Below are 25064 nucleotides of genomic sequence, written 5' to 3'. Positions count from 1 at the left end.
GAGAAAATAGAATAGTTGGGGGTGGGATAGGAGGGAGAGAAATATGGTTAGTCTTTCACAACATGACTATTAGGGAAGTGGTTTGCATAACTATACATATATAACCTATATTGAATTGCTTGCCTTCTCAATGAGGGTGGGTGGGGAGGGAAGAAGGGAACGAATTTGGAACTCGAAGTTTTAAAAAACAAATGTTAAAAAATTGTTTTTACATGCAACTGGGAAATAAGATACACAGGCAATGGAGTATAGAAATCTATCTTGCCCTTCAAGAAAGTAAAGGGGAAGGGGATAAGGGGGGGATGGATAATAAAAGGGAGGGCAGACTGGGGGAAGGGGTAATCACAATGCATGGCATCTAGGGGTGAGGGGAGGGGAGAGATGGGGAGAAAATCTGGAACTCAAAATCTTGTAGAAATGAATGTTGAAAACTATAAATAAATAAATAAATAAATAAATTTAAAATGAAATGAAATAAACAATTCAACTCATGCCAAGGACATCCTAGTCTGAGACATCTGAAAAGACATTTGGAGATGCATGACTGAAGGTCAGCAGAAAGCTTAGGGTGGGATAGATAGAATTGAGAATCATCAGCATAAACTCAAATCCATGAAGTTGATGAGATGACCAAGTAAAGTAGTTTAGAGGCAGAAGAGAACCAGGCCTAAGACTGAAACCTATGGGACAGCTGTGGGTATGAGCTGGAAAAGGATCCAGCAAAGGAGACTGAGAAGGAGCAGTCAGATAGGTAGGAGAACCAAGAGAGATTGGTGTCCAAAAAACCAAGAAAAAAAGAAAGTATCAAGGAGCAGTGTGGGGGAGTGACCAACAGTGTCAAAGGCTACACAAAGGTCATGGAGAGTGGGAATTTAAAAAGACTAGTGGATTTGGAGATTATGAAATCAGTGCTAACTTTAATTCTAGGCCCAATCCACCAACTATCTATAGCATCTGTCCCAGATATATTCTTTAATTCAATGCACTTGTCATTCATACTGTACAATACATATTCTTCATCCAGTTAGTTTTTCCTGTATAAATAGGGTAAACCTGGAACTCACTGAAGGGACCCTATAACGTTCTGAGGCTTGATACAATCATTACATCATCTTTAAGTAGAAACATCTAGAGGAACTCACTTTCCACAGAAAATCTCTTACACTCGATTCTGTCACTGGATATCCTTCCTTATGATAATTAAATACATTTGATAAGCATTTGTCTCCATTTATTATGCTTTGATTGATGTTCTCAATCAGGCAGGTTGTTTTGATCAAGGATTCTCATATGGTCTTAACAGACATGCTACATCAAAGAGATCTACACATAAGGACAAGGCAATACTCCTTGTCCAAGGAGAGCTTTTAATGCTGCGTTTTATTCTACAGGGTTAAATGCTTTTGAGTAAATTAAAAAAAAACACAGTAGGATCATTTATCCTTTCCCCTTTTAAGTCAATTATATGACTGTAACAGTAGGATCTTCCATAGATTATCATGTGCAAAAAGTATTCAAAGAATTTTTTAAAAAGAGAAAATATGAAATGCTTCATCATAAAAACAACAGACCTGGAAAACATGTCAAGGAAAAACGATTTAAGAATTATTATATTGCTTGAAAGCCACAATCAAATAAAAAGCCTAAATATTATATTTCAAGAAATTTTTAAGGAAAGCTGCCCTAATATCCTAGGAGAAGGAGTAAAGTAGAAATTGAAAGAATCCACCAATCACTTCCCGAAAAAGATCTCAAAATGAAAACTCCCAGGAATATGATACTCAAATTCCAGAGCTACCAGGTCAAAAAGAAAACACACCAAACAGCCAGAAAGAAATCATTCAAATACTGTGGAGTCACAGTCAAGATCACACAAGATTTAGCAGCTATTGTTGTTCATCCTTCATTCTGAAGAGGACCAATGATATCACAGGGTGATATCCTGACTTGCACGAAAACTGGATTTAAGTGAGGCAGAGTTTCAGTTTTCAACCTCACTCGCTTTTCCAGTCACCAAAGTCCAATGGCAAAACAAAAATCAAGATGACAGGCAAAGACCCAGAATGCAGTGGATGACCTTGGCATCTTCTATGCCTGACCAAGCTCTAAGCACTCCACAGCACCTACTTCAGCCAATTTCATGGCCATTGGAAAAAACTGTTCTCATTTGCCCATTCAACCAGGGAACGTCTTTACATGCTTGGGGTAGAAATCTTCCCAACTAACTGAGAGGTTTGAGGCTTCTCAATTAGCCTCAACCTGGTTTAGCCCATCTGCTGAGAAGGCTTTATTGAGGTGTAGCTGCTGCACATACTACAACTTTTTGGAGACACAGGAGGGAGTTAGGTGACATGCAGACTCCAAAGATAGATGAGCAGTCCTGAAAAGGGCTCTGGCAAGCCCTCATATAAGAGGTGTTAGTCCTCCCATATTAAAGGAGCACTGGGCTTTGAATATGATATTTGGGAGGCAAAGAAGTTAGGATTAAAACCAAGAAATCAATCATCCAGAAATGACCTACCCTGGGTATAATCCTTCAGGGGAAAAAGGTATGAACTTTAAGAAATAGAACACTTTCAAGCATACTTGACCAACCACAGCTGAATAAAAAAATCTTCCTTTTAAACACAAGATGCAAGAGAAACAATAAAAAGATAAACACGAAAGAGAAAGGATAAGGGACTCAGTAAGATTAAGCTATTTATTTTTCTATATGAGATCATACATAAAACTCCTAAGAACATTATCATTACTAGGGAAGTTAAAAGAACTCTATATAGACAGAGGGCATAGGAGTCAGTCAATTATGTTGGGATAATATTTTTTTAAAATGGAAAGGTAAAAAAGAAGGATGTACAAGGGGATGGAGGAAGGGAGAAGAACGGGGAAAATTATATCACATTGAAAAAGGTGTACAAGGAAGTGCTTTTACAATGAAGGGGAAAGGGAGAGCAACATTAGAACTTCACTTTCATCTGAACTGGTACAAAGAGGGAAATACATATTCAACGGGGCATGGAAATCATCTTACCCAACAGGGAATGAGATAAGATGGGGGTAGAGGAGAATGAAAGGGAAGGAGAATTAAGGGAAGCAGTGGTCAGAAGCAAAACAAACTTTTGAGGAGGGACAGAGTAAAAGGAGAAAAAAAGGAAGGAAATGTACATTCAATAATCATAACTATGAATGGGAATGGCAAGAATTTACCCATAAAATGGAAGCAGATAGCAGAATAGATTAGAAATCAGAAACAAACAATATGTCTTTTACAAGAAACATACTTGAAACAAAGAAATACACACAGAGTTAAAATAAGGGGCTAAAGAAAAATCTACTGTGCTTCAGCTCAGGTAAAAAAAAGGAAGGGGGAGCAATCATGACCTCAGACAAAGTCCTTACAGCACCTGCCTCCCCTAGGGAAAGACAAGCTTCTCCCAAACTGTAAGGATAAAGTCTGATCAAGACCTTTAAATACCAAAGAGGTAAGATATAAGAGCTACAGAAGTTTTCAAAATAAAACTGTAGCCTCAAGAGATACCATCAAACCCAACAGCCTTCAATTACATCTATGGGAACTTCCCTTCTTCAACTTGCCTTTCAACTTTGTGGGCTTTGTGCCTCGCCTCTTCTTAGGTTTCACAGTTTTATCCTTAGTGAGATCCACAATTATCACTAACAGTTGAGCTCATTGACTTTATCTGGCCTCAACCCCAGATCAATATTAGTCCCTTGCTTGCTGGATGACTGCCTCCTTTCAAATGAGAATCTTCAAATACCTGTTGCACGTCCAGCAGAACATCTAAGTAGCAACCTTGATACCAATGAGATGTCTAGATTATGAACAAGCAAATGGAAATGCAGGACCAGAGCTCAGAAAGAAAAACTAGAAGCTGGAAGTAGAAGTACATAAATTTGGAAATCACTGTTACAGACATGATAATTGAAGCCATGGTACTTAGATGAAATGGCCAAAAGAGATGTTATGTTGTAGAGAAAAGTCAGAAAAAGGAAAAAGGCTTTGGGAGAATGTTTATATTTAGGGAATGAGAAAGGAAACTAGGAAAGGAGATTGAAAAGGTGTGAACAAAGAGACAGAAGAACTAGGTCCATGTACTACAACAGAATCCAGGAGAGCCAAAGAAGAAAGGAAGGGTAGTCAACAGTGTAAAATCCAGCAAAAAAGTCAAAGAGGACAAAAATTGAGAAAAGACCTGTGGATTGACAATTAAGAGTTTATTATTAGTCACAGACAAAACAAAAACCCTAATCCCCTTTTAAAAAGTCCTTTTTTTTTTAGCTTAATGAAAATCTGAGATTGAGAATAAATAATATCAGTTGTGGCTACATTTTTAAAAGTCCAAAGTTGCAAAATTACAATTTAGTTAATTAACAAAGCCTTGAGAAACAAAGATTCAACTCATTTAATACTATCTGATCGTTAAGAGGACCACTGGCAACCATTGAGATCCACTACCAGTCCAGGCCCATTCCAACAGCCACTCCTAAAAATGAGAACAGTTGTTCCTCACAGTAAAGTAAACTGACACAAAGTTGAGAGATGGAGTATCATATAAGGAACAGTAAATAGGCCAGCATAGTATGTACAGAAGGACAGATGGTGAGGGAACAAGCATTTATTTAGGTACCAACTACATATAAGCACCATGCTAAATGCTTTACACATATTATCTCATTTGATCCTCACAACGACCCCGGGAGGTAATCGTTATTATTATCTCTATTTTATAGTTGAGGAAACTGAGTGTAAGAAGCTTACAAGGGCTTAGCCAGCACTTAGCACAACGCCTGATGTGAAGCTGACACCTCATAAGTACTTGCAGACTTGACAAGACTTAGAAAAGAGCTTTAATTGCTAAACAAAAGACTTTTTACATTTGATCCTAGAGTTAACAGAGAACCACCAGAATTTATTGAGTAGGGAGGTAACAGGGTGAAACCAGGCTGTAAACAAATTAGAGTAACAGAGGAGATAATACCTTTCAGATCTGTGGATGAGGCAAGAAGTAACATCCAATCAAAGAACAGAGAAGATTAAATAGACAACAATGATAATATAAAATTGAAAACCTTTTGCAGAAACAAAATCAATGCAATTAGAATTATAAGGTAAACAGTGAAATGAAAAAAAATTATCGCAGTATATTTTTCTGATAAAAGTCTGCTATCCAAGATAATAAAAAAATTATTCAAATATATAAAAACAAAAACCAGTACATAAAAGATGATCAAAAGATACAAGTAGGCAGTTCAAAAAAGAAGAAATCCAATCAACATTCATATTTTTTAAATGTCCCAATAATTTCAGAAACGCAAATAAAAACAACTCTCAGGTTCCAATTCATCATATAGGCAGATGTGACTAAAAAAAGAAAATTACAGTCCTTGGAAGGGCTTCAGGAAGACAGGAACATTACTGTTGGAGGACCTGCTCATTTGTATTGCAATTCTGAAAAGCAGTCTGAAACTATGCCTAAAAGTCACTAAGTCAAGAAGACCCTTTGATCCAGTGACAACCTACTAGGCTTGTACTTCCAAGAATTCAAAGTCAGAGGGAAAAGACTCACATATATCAAAATATTTATAGCAACTCTTTTTATAGAAGCAAAGATGCTATAAGTAAAGCAGTGCCTATCATTTGCAAAATGGCTTAATAAATTATGGTATACAAATAAAGCAGAATATTTTTATGCCCTAAAAGATGACAAAATGGATGACTTTAGAAAAGGCTAGGATGATTTGCAAGAACTGATCCAAACTGAAGTAAGTAGAATTAGGAAAATAAATTATATAACAGCTGTATAAAATATGTGGAGAAAACTTTGCAAGACATGGGAGCTGTAATCAATGCAATGACCATGCATGATCTACAACCACAATGACCACAGAATGCTACCCACCTCCTGACAGAAAGAGGAATACATTTTTGGACATGTCCAATGCAGAAATTTATTTTGCTTAACTATGTCTATTTGCTACAAAGATTTTGTATTTTTTTATCTTTTCCCTTTTTTTTTTCATTTTTGGGGGAAGGGATGTTGCAAAGAGGGGAATTAATTACTGACAAGAGGGGAAAAGGGCAGAAGAGAGGGAGAAAAGAGGGTCATTTAAGCATTTTTGCATTTTTTGTAATAGACAAAAAAGAACAAAAGGTAAAAAACAAACACAAATACAGTTTTGAGAAACATTTTGAATTTTCTTTTTCAATTCTACTTATTATTTGGAAATGTTAATTTTGTTTGGTCCTTATGAAGCTCAGAATAAAAATTTATACTTAAAAAAACAACCTTAGCTGGTTCACCAGTATTAATAAAATAAAATGCAACTTTCTTAGTCTAATGTTCAAATTCCTACAAATTCTAGAAAATGTTATCTTTTCAGTTTCATCTCACACTATTTATTCCTTTTGCATAATCTATACTCTAACCAAAATAGACTACTCACTTTCTCCAAAATATATGCTGCATCAACTCTTGCCACTGATATTTTGCTTATATTACTTACATTTGATACATGGTAGGGAACTTTATCAGTCCTTCTTATGTCCAGCAGTTAACAATATCTTGTCCATCTTCCTAAGACCTACCTCAAACATCACCTCCCTCATTTTGTTAGGGCCTATGCTATCCCTGGACATTTGTCTAACCAATCTCATAGATGTAAGACACTAAAATATATGAAGTGCTGAACAAAAAACACAAGCCCTGAGATAACCTACTAACTCTGCACAGTGTGCTTTGGAGTCTGTAGATGAGTTCAGGAGAATTAGGAGTTAAATCAGAAAATCATACCACAACTAAAATTTAGTACCTTTTCTCTAGACAAGTTCATGAAGAACAAACCAAGAGGGACTTCCAGGTCACATCACAAACAAGATGGAGGCGGTGGGGGGAGCCAAGATGGCATAGTAACAGCACAGCCTTTCTACAGTGCTCCCACCAAGCACAGACAAATACCTATAAAAAATGACTCTAAACAAATTCTGAAGCTGCAGAACCCACAGAATGACAGAGTGAGGCAAATCTCCAGCCCAAGAGAGCCTGAAAGGTTGCTGGGAAGTGTCCATCACTCCACACTGGGAACAGAATGCAGTCCAGTGTGGGCCTCCAGTGTGGGCCTCGCTGCACAAAGGGGACCTGGGTAGGCCTTGGGGGAACTGAATCTCTCACACATGTAGTAGTTTCCAGACTTCATGACCCCAAAACACAGAGGACAAATTGGCAGGTCAGTGGAAAAAGACTGTGAGACCAGTGTGGGAGAGTGGAGTAGTGCAGCGCCAGGCCCAGGGTGGCAGAGTGGGGAGGGGGCAGAGGAACCAGTGGCAGCCACAGCAGCAGCAAGGGCAGCTGTAGCTAGTTTCTAGGCCCACAGATTATGGCGGTATCAAATGGCTGACAGTATATCCCCCACACCCACTGAAAGCAGAAAACTACCTTGACAAAGAGCTCAAAAGTCAAGTAAATGGCTGGGGAAATGAGCAAAAACCAGAAAGAGTCAGACTATAGAATTTTACTTTGGTGACAAGGAAGACCAAAACATGCAAACAGAAGACAACAATGTCAAAGCTGTTCCATCCAAAGCCTGGAAGAAAATTATGAATTGGTTTCAGGTCATGGAAGAGATCTGAAAGGATTTTGAAAATCAAGTAAGAGAAGTAGATCAAAAATTGGGAAGAGAAATGAGAGTGATGCAAGAAAAACAGGTCATCTGAATGCTAAAGGAGACCCAAAAAAATGCTGAAGAAAGTAACAAATGACAAATGAGATTCAAAAAAAAGCCAATGAGAAGAATGCCCTAAAAAGCAGAACTGACCTGATGGAAAAGGAGGTACAAAAGCTCACTGAAGAAAATAATTCCTTAAAGATTATAATGGAGCAGATGGAAGCTAATGACTTTATGAAAAATCAAGAAACAGAACCAAAGAAACCAAAAAACAGCAGACAAGGTGAAATATCTCAATTGGAAAAACAACTGACCTGGAAAATAGATCCAGGAAAGACAATTTAAAAATTATGGGACTCCCTGAAAGCCATGATTAAAAATGAATGATGAAATTATCAAGGAAAACTGCCATGACATTCTAGAACCAGAGGGTAAAATAAATATTGAAAGAATCCATTGACCTCCTACTAAAAGAAATCCGAAAAGGAAAATTCCTAGGAATATTGTAGCCAAATTACAGAGTTCCCAGGTCAAGGAGAAAATATTGCAAGCAGGCAGAAAAGAACAATTTGAGTATTGTGGAAAAACAATCAGGATAACACAAGATCTAGCAGCTTCTACATTAAGGGATCTAGGGCTTGAAATATGATATTCCAGAAGTCAAAGTACCTAGGATTAAAACCAAGAATCACCTACCCAGAAAAATTGAATATGATACTTCAGGGGAAAAAATGGTCATTCACTGAAATAGAGGGCTTTCAAGCACTTCTGATGAAAAGACTAGAGCTGAATAGAAAATCTGGCTTTCAAACACAAGAATCAAGAGAAGCATGAAAAGGTAAACAGGAAAGAGAATTCATAAGGGACTTACTAAAGTTGAACTGTTTACATTCCTACTACATGGAAAGATAATATTTGTAACTCTTGAAGTTTTTTCTCAGTATTTGGGTAGTTGGAGGGATTATAGACATACAGACAGAGGGCACAAGGTGAACTGAATAGGAAGGGATGATATCTAAAAAAATGAAATTAAGAGGTGAGAGGAATATATTGAGAGGAGAAATGGAGAAGTAGAATTGGGCAAATTATCTCTCAGAAAAGAGGCAAGAAAATGGAGGGGAAAGAGGGGAAGGTGAGGGGGGAAAAGTGAAGCTTACTCTCATCATATTTGGCTCAAGGAGGTAATTACATGTACACTCAATTTGGTATGAAAATATCTAACACTGCTGGAAAGTAGGGCAGAAGGGGATAAGTGAGGTGTGAGGGGGATGATAGAAGGGAGGGCAAATGGGAAGAGAGGGCAATTAGAAGTAAACACTTTTGGAGAGGACAAGGTCTAAAGAGAGAATAGAATAAATGGGGGGCAGGATAGGATGAAAGGAAACATAGTCTTTCACAACATGACTTTTATGGAAGTCTTTTGCATAACTACACATGTATAACCTATATTGAATTGCTTGCCTTCTTAGTGGGGATGGGTGAGGAGGGAGGAAGGGAGAGAAGTTGGAACTCAAAGTTTTAAAAAGAAACGTTAAAAATTGTCTTTACATGCAACTGGGAAATAGGATATACAGGCAATGAGGTATAGAAATCTATCTTGCCCTACAAGAAAATAGAGAAGATGGGGATAAGAGAAGGGAGAAGTGTGACAGAAGGGAGGGCAGATTGGGGGAAGGGGTAATCAGAATGTATGGTGTCTTGGGGTGGGGGGAGGGGAGAGATGGGGAGAAAATTTGGAACTCAAAATATTGTGGAAATTGATGTTGAAAACTAAAAGTAAATAAATAATTCAAGAAAGTAAAAGTAAATAAATAATTCAAGAAAAAAAAACAGGGGCATTCATTAATAAAGAGGTCTTTTTTAGAAAGAATACCAGAAGTGAAGAGATTATTTGCCTCTTCAACATCCCAAACAAAAGAAATACAGGAGGAGTGAACAAATGCAGAAGCCAAGGACAGCAAGGGATCATGAATTAGAGAATGGGGATCTAGAATAAATAGAAAAGATGGATAATGAAGAGAATGAAAGAAATCCTTTTTAGAAAGGAGACCAAAAAATATAATAAAAAAAAAAACTAATGAACCAGAATAGTTAAGGAGAAGAGAGGAAGGGGAAAATCTTCTTAACTAAGATGAAAGAAGAAGGGAAACTATATAATCAGAAAAAAAAAGAAAAAGAAAGTAGTAAGTAAAACCCTGAAGAGAAGAGGATAAGAAATAAGAGGACAGGAGTAAGCATTGAGGGACAGAGAGCCAGTGGGAATAGGGTCCCTGAAAATAATTAAGGTAAATTAACTAAAGGAACGTAGTACTGTATTTACAGTAGAAAGGCGGAAAACCTCAATATTAAAAACAGATGGAAGGAAATGTAAACTTAACTTTCATAACTTTAAATGTGAACAGATTAAACAATCCAATAAACTTATAAAAGAGTGACAGACTGGATGAGAAAATAAAACCGTACAATCTGTTGCTTACCAGAAATACATTTAAAAAACAAAGACATACGGAAAATAAAGTTTTAGGGATGGTAAAAAAATTTACTATACACCAAGTAAATCCAAAACTGCAGGAGTTGCAATCATACTAGTGATGAAGTGAAACCAAACATTTAAAAAATAAAAAGAGATAAGTAAATTCTATTATAGCAAAAGGAAACCATAGATCACAAACCAGCATCAATAATAAACATACACATTTGAATGTATCTAAGCCACAAGAACATACAGGCATACCACAATGGCAATAAACTTCAATATCCCTCTCTCAGTTTTGAAGAAGTCTAACAGAAAGATAAGCAAAAGATAATATAAGAGACTACACAAATCTGTAAAGAAACCAAAGTAAAATTCTTAGGAATTATAAACAAAATAGATGCCCATCAACTGGAAAATGGCTAAAGAAAATGTGATGCATGGATATAATGGAACATCACTGCTCTATAAAAAAATATATATATTAATAAAAAATTATTTTAAAAAAGAAAATGCCCAAAGTCAGTCATAAGTCAGATTTTTCTCCCTACTTCTTTTTTCCCTGCTTTGTCCATTCAACCAATTCCAGCACCCAAAGATCTCAAAGCACAGATCTCAGAGTGGATGTATCAGATAGTACACCTTGATTCTGCATGAGTTAACACCCTATACCCCTGGCAAAGTAATCCCTAGAAGTAGGAGCATCTCTAACACGTATCAGAGACGGGACTCTTCAGGTACAAAAGTAGAAAGCTGGGGAGGCATCTCAGAATCTTAGAAGCTGCTACATCACCATCCCAGTATTTGCCCAGATCATACCTACCACCTCAAGTGCAGTTGGCTGTACAGATTAACTCTTGAAAGATCTCATTTGGATACATAAGCTTTGCATGTGGGTTTTCTTCTTTTAGGTACTGAATTACCTCAAAATCATTCATTTGGAGACTTTTGCCATTAAATAAAAGAAATGAAATTAGGAGGAGAAACTGATCAAATCTTCTCCTTTAAAAACTCCTAGAACTCACATGAATAGTCCTCATTCAAACTGTTCTACTGACTGCTATGAATTCTCAAATTCCTGATATTTGTACTACAATGAAAAAATGACTACAAAGGGAGAGAATAGGCAAAATATTCTGACAGAAGTTAAGAGAAATAGAATCTGTTCTAAAACTTATAATCACTGGAATAATGACAATATTTTGCATTTTATCAATGCCAATAATGTATCTAATTTTAATTAGGTATAACAATATCTATATCAATTAGATATAATATCTACATCAATAATCTTATCTAATACTGCATTTTATCTATGCCAATAATGTACAAAACATTTCAGATATCTCATTTGATCCTCATAAAATCTCTATGAGGTAGGTACTATAGGTGTATTATTCTCCTTTTACAGATGAGGAAATTGAAGCTCAGAGAAAATTAGTGATCTGCCCACCTTGACACAACAAGTTAGCATCAGAGATGGAAATCTGAACCCAGGTCTCTTTGCAGATTCCAAGTTCAGTACTTCTTTCATCAAAACACATGTTTTCTCTTGTGATCTCTGTCTACAGATACCAAGGCCTGCTGTATCTCAGACATATCCTTTATGAAGAATTTACACAATATCATGTAGGGATATAATACAGGGACAAAAAGCAATGGAATAGTATACTAATATCTATATCAGAGAAAGCACCCATAATGACAAAAGCTCTAGTTTATCAAAACATCATAATGAGAATTCATTTTTAAGTAGTACCTTTACAATTTAAAATTTAAAAGTCAGTACTTTATTCACAACAATCCTGAGCTATGCAATCAAAAATAAACCAATTAGCATTTATTAAATACCTACTACATAGAAAACACAGTATTAAAAACTAGAGATACAAGGACAAAAATAAAACAGTTTCTGTCCTCAAGAAGCTTACATTTTATCCAGGGAAACAACACATATTTGCACATTAGAAGTGGCTAGGTGGCACAGTGGATAGTATGCTGGACCTAGAGTTAAGAAGAATGGAATTCAAATCCAGCCTCAAACAAGTACTTTCTGGCTATGTGAAACTGTAAACATCTCTTCCCCCCAAACTCCTCCAACTTCACCTCTATCTACTGTGTAAGCTCCTAACCTCCCCCATTCTGAACTGTCCTACGCAGGCCCTTCAGTACAATTATAACGTAACCACTACCAAAGTACTCATAGTAGTAACTGCATAAATATCATTGGGAGAATGCTATCCCTATTTCCCCAGTACGTTTGTTGTCTCCCCTATATATGACTTTGTGGCAGGTCCTCCCATAGAGGGCAGACTCTGCACTGAGGCAATGACCAGTAAGTAAGAGCTCCATCTCCTTCCCCTCCCTTTTTTTTTTGGCTGAGGCACACAATATTCCAGGAAGAACAAGAAAAAACAAATTGTGATCTACATGACTGATATTACATTGTAATTCCAACACACACACATACACACACACACATACACACACACACGCACACACACACACAGCCCCCAACCCATTCTTCTTCCAAACTGTTCTATTTCAGTGTCACCTCTGACTACTTACCGTCACATTTCAATCAATAGAAATAGTTTGAAAGAGGGGCAGGTTCTCAGGAAAGTCTGATGAATTCTACTTTAGATGTATTGAGTTTAAGATTCCTAAAAGATACTCAATTTGAAGTAACAAGTTGGCAGTTGGTAATGCAGAATTGGAGCCTAAGAAAGTCTAGGCCTGTAAATACAGGTCATCTGCACAGAGATATCCAAGCTCATGGGAGCTAATGAGGGCATCAAAAGAAAACACACAAAGGAAAGAGGGTTCAATATTAAGTCTTAGTATATGCCCAATTAGGAGACAGGAATATGGATGAGGAGTCAGAAAAGACCATAAAGGGAAGAATAAATAAAAAACAGTGTCAAGAAACTCATCAAATGCTACTGAGAGGTCAAAAAAAAAAACATGAGGAATGAAAAAGCCAAGAAAGCATTTAGAAAATAAACAAAAGAGAACAGAAAGAGGTCAATGAGGGGATAGAGACAAGCAGGGCAATATAAGTACTAGTGTATAAGATAGTTTCATGGCTTCATTTTCTGTTCTTAGTAGAAAATTTTATTTATTCATAATTTATTATTTATTCATAATTTTTAAAAGAACATTTTTAAGTAGAAAGTTTGAACTTTTAGCAATAGTATAAGATCAAAATTTTCTGGAACATTTTTTGCTTCAAATATTGGACTCTGAACAAACTGGAAAGTGCCTTATATCTCATTTAGATAAACAATAATAGCAATAATAAATGTTCAAAATAGCATCCCAATAAGTGGGATTTTTTCACTTGAAAAAGGAAACATGGTAGAAAGAACACTAGATTTGGAGTAAGGAGAAAAATGGTTTTGATTCACATCTCCCACATTTATCACCTGTAGCACCATGGATAGGTCATAATCTCTCTGAACATCAGGATCTTTCTCTGTAAAATTGTGATAATAGTGCCTGCCTCACAAGGTTATCATGAAGAACGAATTTTATACATTTCTGTGTGTATAAAATACACACACATGTATATGCATACATAAGTTTATACATACTCATGTGTACATGCATATATGTATGTTTAACATATATGACATATTTCAATGTATTAAATATAAATATATTTTATATTCTATATGTGTGTGTGTATGTGTGTTATCTAGCTTCCAAATGAAGCCCTGAAGTGAACAGACACTAACTACATATAGAAAACCATTCCATTTTAGAACTGCCATAACTCTTAGGAAGTTTCTGTCTTCAAAGAATCTAAATAACATCTTTTTAGTTTCTGTTCATGAATGCATGTTCTATCATCAGGGCCAAGAAGAGTAACTTTTTTCATATAACAATTCTTCAAATATTTGAAGATCATGATTATGAAGTCTTTAAGTTTTCTCAAGGCTAAACAGCCACAGTTATTTCACAATGATATGATGTGTTAAAATCCCTTCAACATTTTGGTTGCCCTTCTCTGGAAATACATTTTAGATGTCACTCCTAAATTTTGGGAGCCAAAACTGAACATAGATGCATTTTGCTCATTTATCTTAAACACTATACACTCATTAATGCAGTTGAAAATCTAATTGTTGTCCAAAGGCAACAAGAACCATGGTGTTAGACAACTGGAAATCTTGTATTTCACTGTTCATGATAAGAATTTGTTTAAACAAAAAAAAAAAGATCACCAGGATCTACTCTATCATTCCTACTTTCTCAATTTTCAGTCTTTGGGGATCTGCTGCCTGCTTTCCTCCCACCATCAAACATGCCCATTTCTCCCTCATCCTCAAAAACCCCCTTTGAACCATCAATCTCCACTATCATCTCCTCTCTCCTGCCTTTTGTGACTAAACTTAAGACTATCTATATTAAGTGCCTCCACTTCTTTTCTTCATACTCTCTTCATAACCTTCTACAAGTCTGAATTCCGATCTCATCAATCAACTGAAATTGTTCTCTCCAAAGTCACTAACAATCTCTTAATTGCCAAATCTAATGGTCTTTTCTCAATCTTCATCATTCTTAAACAGCCTTTGACACTATTGATAACTCCCTTTTCCTTGATAATCTCTTTTCTCTAGGTTTTCCAAACACTACTCTCTCCTAGTTCTCCTCCTACCTATCTAACTGCTCCTTCAGAGTCTCCTTTACTGGATCTTCATTCAGATTACGCCTGCTAACCATGCATGTCCTACAGGGCTTCTAGAGTCCTCTTCTCCCAGTATATTCTCTCACTTAATGATCTTATTAACTCCCATGAATTCTATTATCTATTATATCTATGCTCTATCACCATCTCTATGTTGATGACTCTCAAATCTATTTATCCAGCCCCAACCTATCTGATGACCTCCAGTCTCACATCTCTAATTGCCCATTAGATATCTCAAAATGGATATCCAGATATCCTTCCCAAATCCTCTTCCTTTTCACATACCCTTATTATTGTCAAAGGAATCACCATCCTCTCAATTACACAGGCTAACAACCTAGGTGCCATCCTCGACTTCTCACTAGCTCTCATGCATCTCTCATAGCAAATCACCTTTGCAACATCACTCAAATATGTCCCTTTCTCTCCTCTGATCCTGCCACACCTTAGTCCAGGCCCTCATCACTTTACTCCTGGGCTAATGCAATAGCATTCAGGTTGATCTCCCTGCCTCAAGTCTCTCCCCACTTCAAATCAACCTCACTCAGCTATCAGTATTTTCCTAAACCAGAGATCTATGTAATTCTTTTATATTTATTAAGCCCCAGTGATTCCCCATCACCTTCAGAGCCAAATATACAATCTTCTGTTTGGCTTTTAAAGGCTTTAATAACCTGGGTCCCTTCCTAGCTTTCCAGTCTTTTCATATCTAACTTTCCCCCACATACTCTTACAATTCAGTAACAAAAGCCTGGTGGTTGTTCCTCACACAAAGCACTCTATTTCCTGACTCCATACATTTCAATGCAAATATTCCTATGCCTAGAATTCTCTTCTTCCACCTCTCAATCTCTTGGATTCTTTCAAGTGTCAACAGTAATTTCACTTTCTAAAAGAAGTCTTGTGTAATCCCCCTTAATAGTTCCTTTCTTCTGTTTATTATCGACAATTTATCCTGTCTATATCTTGTTTGTACATAGTTGCTTACTTACATGCCGACTCCCCTACATTAGACTATGAGCTCTCTGACAGCAGGGAGTTTTTACTGTTTTTTGTTCTAGTGTTTAGCACAGCGCCTGGTACACAGTAGATGCTTAATGAATTCTTATTTACCAACCGTCACTATGAAAATAAGTACAGCTTATGAACTAACACCTCATGAAAAGGATGTGAAGACAGAAAACTCAATAAGACTCTCCATACTAAATTTTTATATATATAATGTATATTTATATGTATTATAATGTCAATGCAAAGGCAGGCATAGACAAGGGTAGATGAAGAAAAATAAATTGGAAAATATGGTTCAGGAATATGCAACAAGAAAAGCCAATCCTCATAATACAGACTACACAGAAGCCTTATCCCTATATATAACAAATATTTTCTTCATGAAGAGAGTGAGGAATTATTAGCCCATGGATAGCACTCAGTCACATCACAAAAATAAAACTCATTCAGTTTTGAGAGATGGAAAACAACTGGTTACCAAATTGAAAGGCATTTTTGAATCTACAACCTGTCTGTAGTCTGACCATCAATTTGTTAGAGCAAAGAACAAAATTAATATTAAATTAGAAAAAAGAATAAAAATGAGATTTGGAGTAAAATTAAAACAACTACAACCTAACCTATTTAACAAGTTTTTGATGTCTAAAAATGGGAAATGGACAAAATAAAAGAATGATGTAGATTAGAACTGTTTCCAAAGGAATTTCAATTAACACAAAATTAAAAAGGGAAGACCAAAAGAGGATAGGAACCACCTTGGCCAACAAACATTTGATCTCTTTGCCAAGCAAGAATAATACTGGTTTAGAGCTAAATCCATTTGTAAAATTCTAAAGAGATGAATGGTAAAATATTATGAGTAATGTCATCAGTTAAAATAATAAGAGGAATTAAGTGGAAAAACAAGTTAACAGAAAGCTTGGCAAGACACCAATAAGGTAGATAATCATAAGCATTAAAGATGAAACTGAACAGAGAACAATAAAGGCAAAAAAAAAAAAAAAGGAAAAGATTTGTCAAGATTACCCTAACAAAATACTCTCTTCATCACTGTTAACACAAATATAACAAAATACTCTCTTCATCACTGTTAGCCACATTTGAACTCTAACATCATGGTTAATGATGCACTGTGTGACAAAGTGGAAATGGCACTAAAGAAAATAAAGACCAAAACAAAAGCTGTGCTAGACCAAGTATATGGAGAGGACATCCATGCTGGAGATAACCCCATTGAGATCAATGAAGGATCGATTTTAAAGGATACCAAATAACTGGTGAGGGAGGGTAATTTCAGACATTATTACTACTATGAGGAGCAGCAAATCACAGTGGATAAAGTACTGGATTTAGAGTCAAAAATACTTGAATATAAATTCTACAATGAACTTTTACTAGTCAGATTTCTGAGGCTTAGCTTCCTCATTAGTAAAATAGGGATAATGATACCTACAGTAACTACCTCATGGGATTGTTGTGAGGCTTAAATGAAAATGTTTGAAATGTATATTGCAAAACTTAAACATGATGAGTGTGAGAGAGGGGACAAGAGATGCCAATGCCTTACAACTTTAGCATCTTAGACTAATTGAAATTTTATTAAAATATTAAAATCCATTCTATTATCTGAGATATATAGATACACAAACACATGCGTGTGTGTGTGTGTGTGTGTGTGTGTGTGTGTGTGTGTGTGTGTGTATTTCCAAGTTGTTAGGCTAATTTCTTTTACATGAATATGGATCTCACTGAGGACAGCCTATTCCATTCCACATAACTAATGCAACATCATCTGCAAATGTCATCTGGAGAACTTCATTATTAGCAGGAAAACTTACTTCTGGTTGGATTTTAGTCAGGACATCCTCCATCATATTACTGAACATATGTGTGAGTCTCCATGTTTTTGCCTTAATGTTCATGCTCAACAAGCTGCTGAACAAAGTTACCTCCATAATCATACTTGAATTAAAATCTTGTATGATTTAAATATAAGAATCGGAGCCATCTTATTTTAGAAAAGCCTTTAAGGTTGCCATTGTTCAACCAAGTTAAATGCTTTTTGTTTTGTTTTGGTTTTTGTTTTGCTTTGTGTTGGGAATACAATCAACAAAAATTGATAAAGTAGAATCTCATATTATCTCCACCTCTCAGTCAGTTGCATGGCTGTGAAAATGTGGTCTACTAGTAAAAATCAGCTGCAAAAACCTGCCTGTTCTCTTCTAAAGTATTCATAAAGGATACTCTCTAAATTTCTGCAAAGTCTTATTTTCAAGAAGATTTTATAGAGATGAGAAGACAAGCATCAATAGTTGGTAATGTTTTCCCAATCACCATTTTATAGTAGCAGTGCTGCACATTGTGACTTTCTCTTTTCTTTTCGTGAAACCTTTTCCTCTTAGAGATAATTAAAAAATTTTTAGTGTCTTAAAAATTCTATATACTCCAGCACAGACTTCATCTATTTGTGTTTGGTCAAGTACAGTCATTCTTAACAAATTTACCTTAAGTACCACTGTCACTTCATCACACAGGTCAAACAGTTTATCATTACTTATCATTACTGATAAGAATAACCTGCCAGAGAAGTGTTGGCAGAACTCTTCATTTCACATCTATTTGTTGTCCTCCTTTAAGTTTCATCTACAATGCTTTCAGGATGATCTGACTTATTTTCAAATACCAAGCTCTTTTCCCCTCTATTATTTGTAGTTTCCTGAGGCAACAGTGCTTCTATTCTTTCATCATCCTTCTCTAACCTTCTGAAAATGAACTTCCACATAAACTTGTACTGGCCTACCATATTTCTCTGCTTGGCAAGATGGCGAGCTCAGATAGTTTGTGTGCTCTTTTGGTTTTCTTGTTGTAATGACGATTTTGCATCATTTAAACTTCTGTGAGAAAAGGTTAACAATTAAGGTTCTTATTTTTGTCCATTTCTTGTTTTCCTACGTCCAGAGATTATTATTTAAGAAGAAAGGTATAATACTACTATAAATTACAGGAAGTAATTTTTGTGGTTGCAAAAAACTGAAAACAAAGTATGAGTCCACTGATTGGTGAATGGCTAAACAAATTGTGGTATGTAATAGAATACTATTATGACATAAGAAATGGTGAATATGAAAAATTCAGAGAAATGCAGAAAAATTTATAGATCAGAACAAAGTAAGCAGAACCAAGAAAACAATCTTTTTCAACAACAACAATATACACAATGACTACTGTAATATAAATTGCATTCAATAAATATAACAAATAAAAAAATGTAACTGGTCAAGGGTGAGAGAAAAATGTGAGGTTGGTGTTGTTGGTTCATTCTGCATAATTGTTTTGGATACAAGAAAAATTTCAGTAGGGGGAATGGTATATTAGGGAAATAGCTGTGGTATAAAAAATAAAAAGCATTAATTCTTCCTTTCCATTGAACAATGCTATGGTATTGGTATGGTATGGTATGGTATGGTATGATATCCTATCTATTGGACACAATCAATGTGTCCATCTTGCTAAGCTATAAGGGTCACTAGGTAGGGGAAAGGGGATATATTTGGAAATGAATGTGAGGTAAAAACAAATGGCATCAATAAAACAAAAAAAAAACTGCTGGACAGCAATAAAACTTTCTGTATCACAAGAAATATCATCTTTTCATCTTTATCCTTTCTTCTAATTTATTATTTACTTTGACCTTTGCTCTAATCAATTCTGACTGTACAAAGACAACTGATTCTGAAATAGCTCCCACATTGATACCAAGTTGTTTCCTGTTAAAACACAATCAATTTTATTTTTTGTGACATTTGAAGGTGCTCACCATATCCAGTGCCTTCTAATTCTTTTAGAAGAAAAGGTTAATGATACTCAGGGAAGAGGTATCTGAGTGGTCTATCAGCCTTTGGCCTTTTTCAATATCTTGACCTTAAACCATATTTTCCAACATAATTTTTGCCATCCTCCCCTTTTCCCACCTTCACACTGAAGTCACCAAGTATCAAGGTACACTTTGGAGGATCTTGTCAAGCTCTTCACAGACTTTCACTACTTCTTCATCCTCTAAACAGATGTTGGTACATAAGGTGCAATTATCTTCACTGTAGTCTGTTTGCTTACGTTCATCATGAGCACTGCAAGGTGAGATGATCAGATTTCCCATGAATTGATGTTTCTTGTTAACTGTGGGTACACAATGAAACTAAGTCCACCAATTCCTTTATTCATCTCTACAAGGAGAACCTAAAAATCACATTTTCATTTAGTTTTAACTACTTTGACTTTTGGTGCTATTTCTAATGAGAATGTCCATATGGATATGGATCATTTCTCCAAAATGTATTAAGTCATTGGATGAACACTATTAAGGATATGGTAAAATAAATATTTAAAGATAATCTAAGAATTATGAGCTTTCATACCCTGTGCCCCTTCTCCACTTCTGTGACACCATTCACTGTGGAAGGAAAAGTTCATTGTGCATTTTTACCTATTTCATGTGTCACGACTTATTTATCATCTAATGGTCAGCCTTCTGCTTGTCATACATACTATGCTGTTCTGGTGCTAGGACAGCACAGTCCAGAGCCAAAACCATACTCAAAGCTTTAAACTCAAATAGAACTTACACTCTCCTAGTGTAAGATTTGAGATCCCATGATCTCCTCCACAACATAGTGAGGAATGAGAAGAGAGAACAAAAACAACATAAAGGGAATGCAAGTTCACAATTTCTAAAACATGGGGCCCTAGCTTCTGCATATCTTCTGAAGTGGACTTCAGGGACAGCAGTGAAAGCAAGGTTTCAGGTGAGACAGAAAATGAGGATCTGGCAATAGCAGTGCCATGGACTACCTCTATACTTCAAATGAGTTAGGATACCCTCTATGATACTTATGAACACTGTAGGTGACAGATGGCCACATCTGACATGGGTAGGGGCAGAAAGGAAAAGGAAGTTGTTGTAGAAGAAATTTCTATTCCAATATACATTAGACTAGATGACCATTAAAGTGTTTTGATCCTCTGAAGTGTCCTATTATAATAAAAGTACTCCAACAATACCATGGATTTCTTAAAACAAAACTTCACCTTTAAATTTAGTTTAAAAACATTAATTTTATATGTCAATTTAGTATTAGTAAGCACTGAATCAGCAAGCCATTATTGTTTTTATAACAACTACTCACTATAGTTACAGCTCATTAAGGTATTCACTTACCTGAGAAAAGAAAATTATCTCAACAGATCAAGATTTTTTCCAGACCTATGATAATATATGTATCTACTAAGAATGAAGACTATTTATTGAAGGTTTTTAAAACCACTTTCCTTTCAATTATTTTTCCAATACTATTTATATTTTAATCAAAATACCTACAATTCTTAAAAGCACAGCTGATACAAAAAAAATTAATTCTTATAAGCTTTACAGGCTTAACAGACTACCCAATTTTCATACTACCAATGTTCCCAATTGACCTTTGAAATTAATTACAGCTTTCCTTATGGTAGATACACACAGAACAGGTCAAAACAATCAAAGAAAGAACTAATACTGATAATGAGAACAGAAGCAACCTGAAAGCAGCTTTTTCAAAACATACCTGCATTTCACAATCAGCTCGAAGATTAAGTTCTTCACAGCATTCCCTGGATATCCTCAAGAAAATATACTCTTTTGTTTTTTCTTCAATAGCTGCTTCATAAACCTTTTCTTTGGTTCCCTGGGTCTGTACTAATTTCTCTTTAGTGACTGGTAATAAATAAACAGCATTGACTTTGGTCATCACCAGTCTTCCAGCCAAAGTGTCTTCAGAAAGAGTTTCAGTGAGCTTAAAGCGACCAAAAAGCTGTCCATTCTGAGCATACTTTGCACCTCCAGAAACCCCAGTGAGCATGAAGCTTGCTACAATCTGCAATTGCACTTTAATGTTAAACCTAAATCAGAAAATATAAAGTTAATTTAAACATTATACATCAAAAAAAAGTCAGAAAATTCTGAAAGGAAGAAAGGGAATGAAACATACATTAAATATAAATAAAGAAAACATTAAATTTCATATCATTGAGTTAAAAAAGTATTCAATATTTCTTTGCCTTCAATCTATGCTGGAGACGCCAAACATCAAAAAAATGACTCCCAAACGAGTAGCACTTGTGAATACACACTCACTCATGATAGAAAGAGAATATGAGTACAGAGTATCTTATGGGATATTTTTAAACTAAATATGACTTTTTTAAACAAAGATTACTTATTGTACTTAATTATGAATTAAAAATTTTTCAAAGAACAGAAAATACTTAAAACTTCATATATGGTAGTACAAAATGCCTTAGCATTTTCTTTTGCTTTTCCCTTTGCCATCAAAACATGGGATAACATCTTAGATATGCCGTGTCAATTTATAATAATGTTATAACACAGAGAATACCATAAACTTGAAAAAAATATTATAATGTCCAACATTAGGCTCTAGTTAAAAAGAACACTGAATAAAATAGACTTATTCCCATAATTTTACATTTCAAAATTCATGGTCCATAATAAATAAGTCCTAGTATCATGAAACAAACAGTAAGTGGAAAAATATTTTTAGATGATAACTTACTTGCTAACTTCTTTATACTGTGCTATTTCCTCAATATAAAGCAAGTCATGTAACCGTGACTGATAATTAGTCTTTGTCAATGATTTGTCCAAAACAGATTGTGTAAATAGCTGATCAGCAGAAAGTGGAATTTGGTATCTAATAAGAAGACTTTTCTCCAAATCAGTAGTTTCATTAGGCTCAAAATCTATAATAGTCTTAGAAGTGGAATCCCAGCGCTTTGCCGTCGTTAGTAGTTGTTGCCTTGCATGCATTAGGTATTCAAGATCTAAAATGAAAAGGAAAACACATATATATTGTCATAGCACTAAAGTCCTTAAGTTCTTATGCCCTGCATTTTCCTCAAATTTTATTTTACATGCCAAAGACAGAAATTCTTCCATTCCCACTTGACCTCTCACTAGTTTTTTTTTTCCACAACATAAAAGATTTCTAAACTAATCCAACAAGACCATGCAGAAAACATTAATCTGTGGACATGCCACAAAGTTATTAAAAATTATAAAACTGAGAATGAATTGAGAAATCTCCCTAAAAAGGACTTTTGATATGCAGGAAACAGAGACCTAGTAAAACAGGAAAAATTTTGCTGAGAGTTTCATGTTTCGCTTTTCACCATGTACAAATATCTTACTTACTAAGGGAAGATCAACTGATCAAAAAACAAGAACAAGTAGTAATATTACTTTCTTCTTTAAATTCAAAATAAAACCATAAAGATGTCTATAAGTTAACTTGTTTCAAAAAAACATTCTGATAAACATTCTGGCTATGGTTTAAATTCAATATAGCCTTATAAAAGTATAAGTTGGCTATAATATCATTTGCTATTGTTCTTCAGTCATTTCAGTGACATCTGATTCATCATTACATTTGGGGGGTTTTGGCAAAGATGCTGGAGTGGTTTGCCATTTCCCTCTCCAGTCATTTTACAGATGAGAAAACTGAGATGAACAGGATTAAGTGACTTGCCCAGGGTTACAGAGCTAGTAAGCATCTGGGACTGGATTTTAACTCATGTCTTCCTGACTCCAGGCCTGGCACTCTATCCAATGACTAATGAAGGATTTGTTCGATATCTCAGGGAAAATTGTTTTTTGTTGTTCAGGCTCAGACTTCAGTGTGGACATGTCTTCATGTGGAAACTGCTTCTGCTGATGCTGATCAAACCTGATCATTTACAACTTATATCTTCAGAGAGTTTGCCTGGAGCACTGAAAGTGACTTGGCCAAAATCAAAAACCTAGTATGTATCAGAGGTAGAACATACATTCATATCTTTCTGATTTCTAAGTTGGTCCTACACCCACATACCATAAAAGGGAACTCATGGAAAGAATATTTTATGATACAAGGGGAAAAAATGGCATAATTTGAGATTTTAATATATTTAATATTTATTCTAATAGTTTACCAATTAAATAATTGGAATTTACATATCATAAACATGGAAGAGAACTAACCATAAAAACTATGTTTTCCTAAGTAAAATCCATAATCAGCATTTTCTAGAATGTAAGTAGTAAAAATGCTCCAAACAAGAAAAAGGAATTGTTATTTTAGAAATAGTAATAAAACATTTAGATAAGGACCACAAGACCATGGGATTTAGAGCTGAAAAAGACCTTAAAGATACTGAATCCAATACATAACTCTGAATTGCTTTTATAATACAATGGCTATGTGACTATGACAAAAATTTCACTTCTCTGAATCCTCAGTTTTTTCATATGTAAAATGGAGGAGAAAGATATCTGTAGTACCAGCTTTACAGGCTTATTCTTAAGCTCAATTAAAGTAATATAAGGAAAGTACTGACAATTTTAAATTGCTACATAAATTTTTCCTATTATTAATCAAGGACATACAGACAAATTGAAACAGAAGTGAAACCCAATCCAATATTTTTTCAATCATGCATAATTGTACCTGCTCTTCAAGGTTCAAATTACTTATTGAAATATTTACTTTGAACAAAGGAGGAATATCATCAAAGAAAAAGAAGCATGTTTCAGATTAAAGAGAAGTTTTAAGTAGCAATTTTAAGTAAGGTTTTAGCTTTAATGAATATTTCTGATTTATTTAAATGTGTATCTGTGTTTAAATATCTACATACTTATATCCATTTGGATAACTTGTAATAAATATGTATTATGGGCATACATACATTTGGCTTATTCTTCAAAAGCAGTTTCTACTAGCATATCCTTATCCTTAATCTAAGCATTTTTCTCTAGGGTACTCTAATTATCACATCATCTGCAAAGAATGCAGTCTTATTTCCTCAGTAATTATTCTAACTCCTTTAATGTGTTTTGCCTTTCTTATTGCTGGAACTAGCATTTCTAGTATACTACTGAATAATAGAGGTGATAATGGACATCTTTGTTTCACCCATTATCTAACTGGAAAGGCTTCTATCTAGCTTATCTCCATTATAGATGTGTTGCTGATGGTTTTGGATAGATATAACTTATTTCAAGGAAAGCTCCATTTATTCCTATGCTTTCTAGAGACTTTAATAGGAATAGTTGTATTTTGTCACAAGCTTTTTCTGCCATCTAGTAAGGCAATCATATTTTTCAGTTGGTTTAGTTAT

At 35.1% G+C, this 25064-nt stretch overlaps 1 protein-coding gene across 7 annotated transcripts in view; it reads right to left on the bottom strand.

The window, feature by feature from the left end:
- The window catches only part of HELZ (helicase with zinc finger), a 249829-nt gene that overhangs the window by 134510 nt on the left and 90255 nt on the right, over window positions 1-25064 (bottom strand). For all 7 annotated transcript variants that reach the window (XM_072645466.1, XM_072645464.1, XM_072645471.1 and 4 more), the window contains 2 exons: window positions 22466-22733; window positions 21458-21791 (listed from right to left, as the gene is read on the bottom strand). In XM_072645466.1, the coding sequence (XP_072501567.1) occupies window positions 21458-21791; window positions 22466-22733 (602 nt within the window). The remainder of the gene's footprint in view (window positions 1-21457; window positions 21792-22465; window positions 22734-25064) is intronic.

This window comes from Notamacropus eugenii, chromosome 2 (assembly GCF_028372415.1).
Source record: "Notamacropus eugenii isolate mMacEug1 chromosome 2, mMacEug1.pri_v2, whole genome shotgun sequence".
NCBI lineage: Eukaryota > Metazoa > Chordata > Mammalia > Diprotodontia > Macropodidae > Notamacropus > Notamacropus eugenii.
This window is presented reverse-complemented; position numbering and strand designations above follow the sequence as displayed.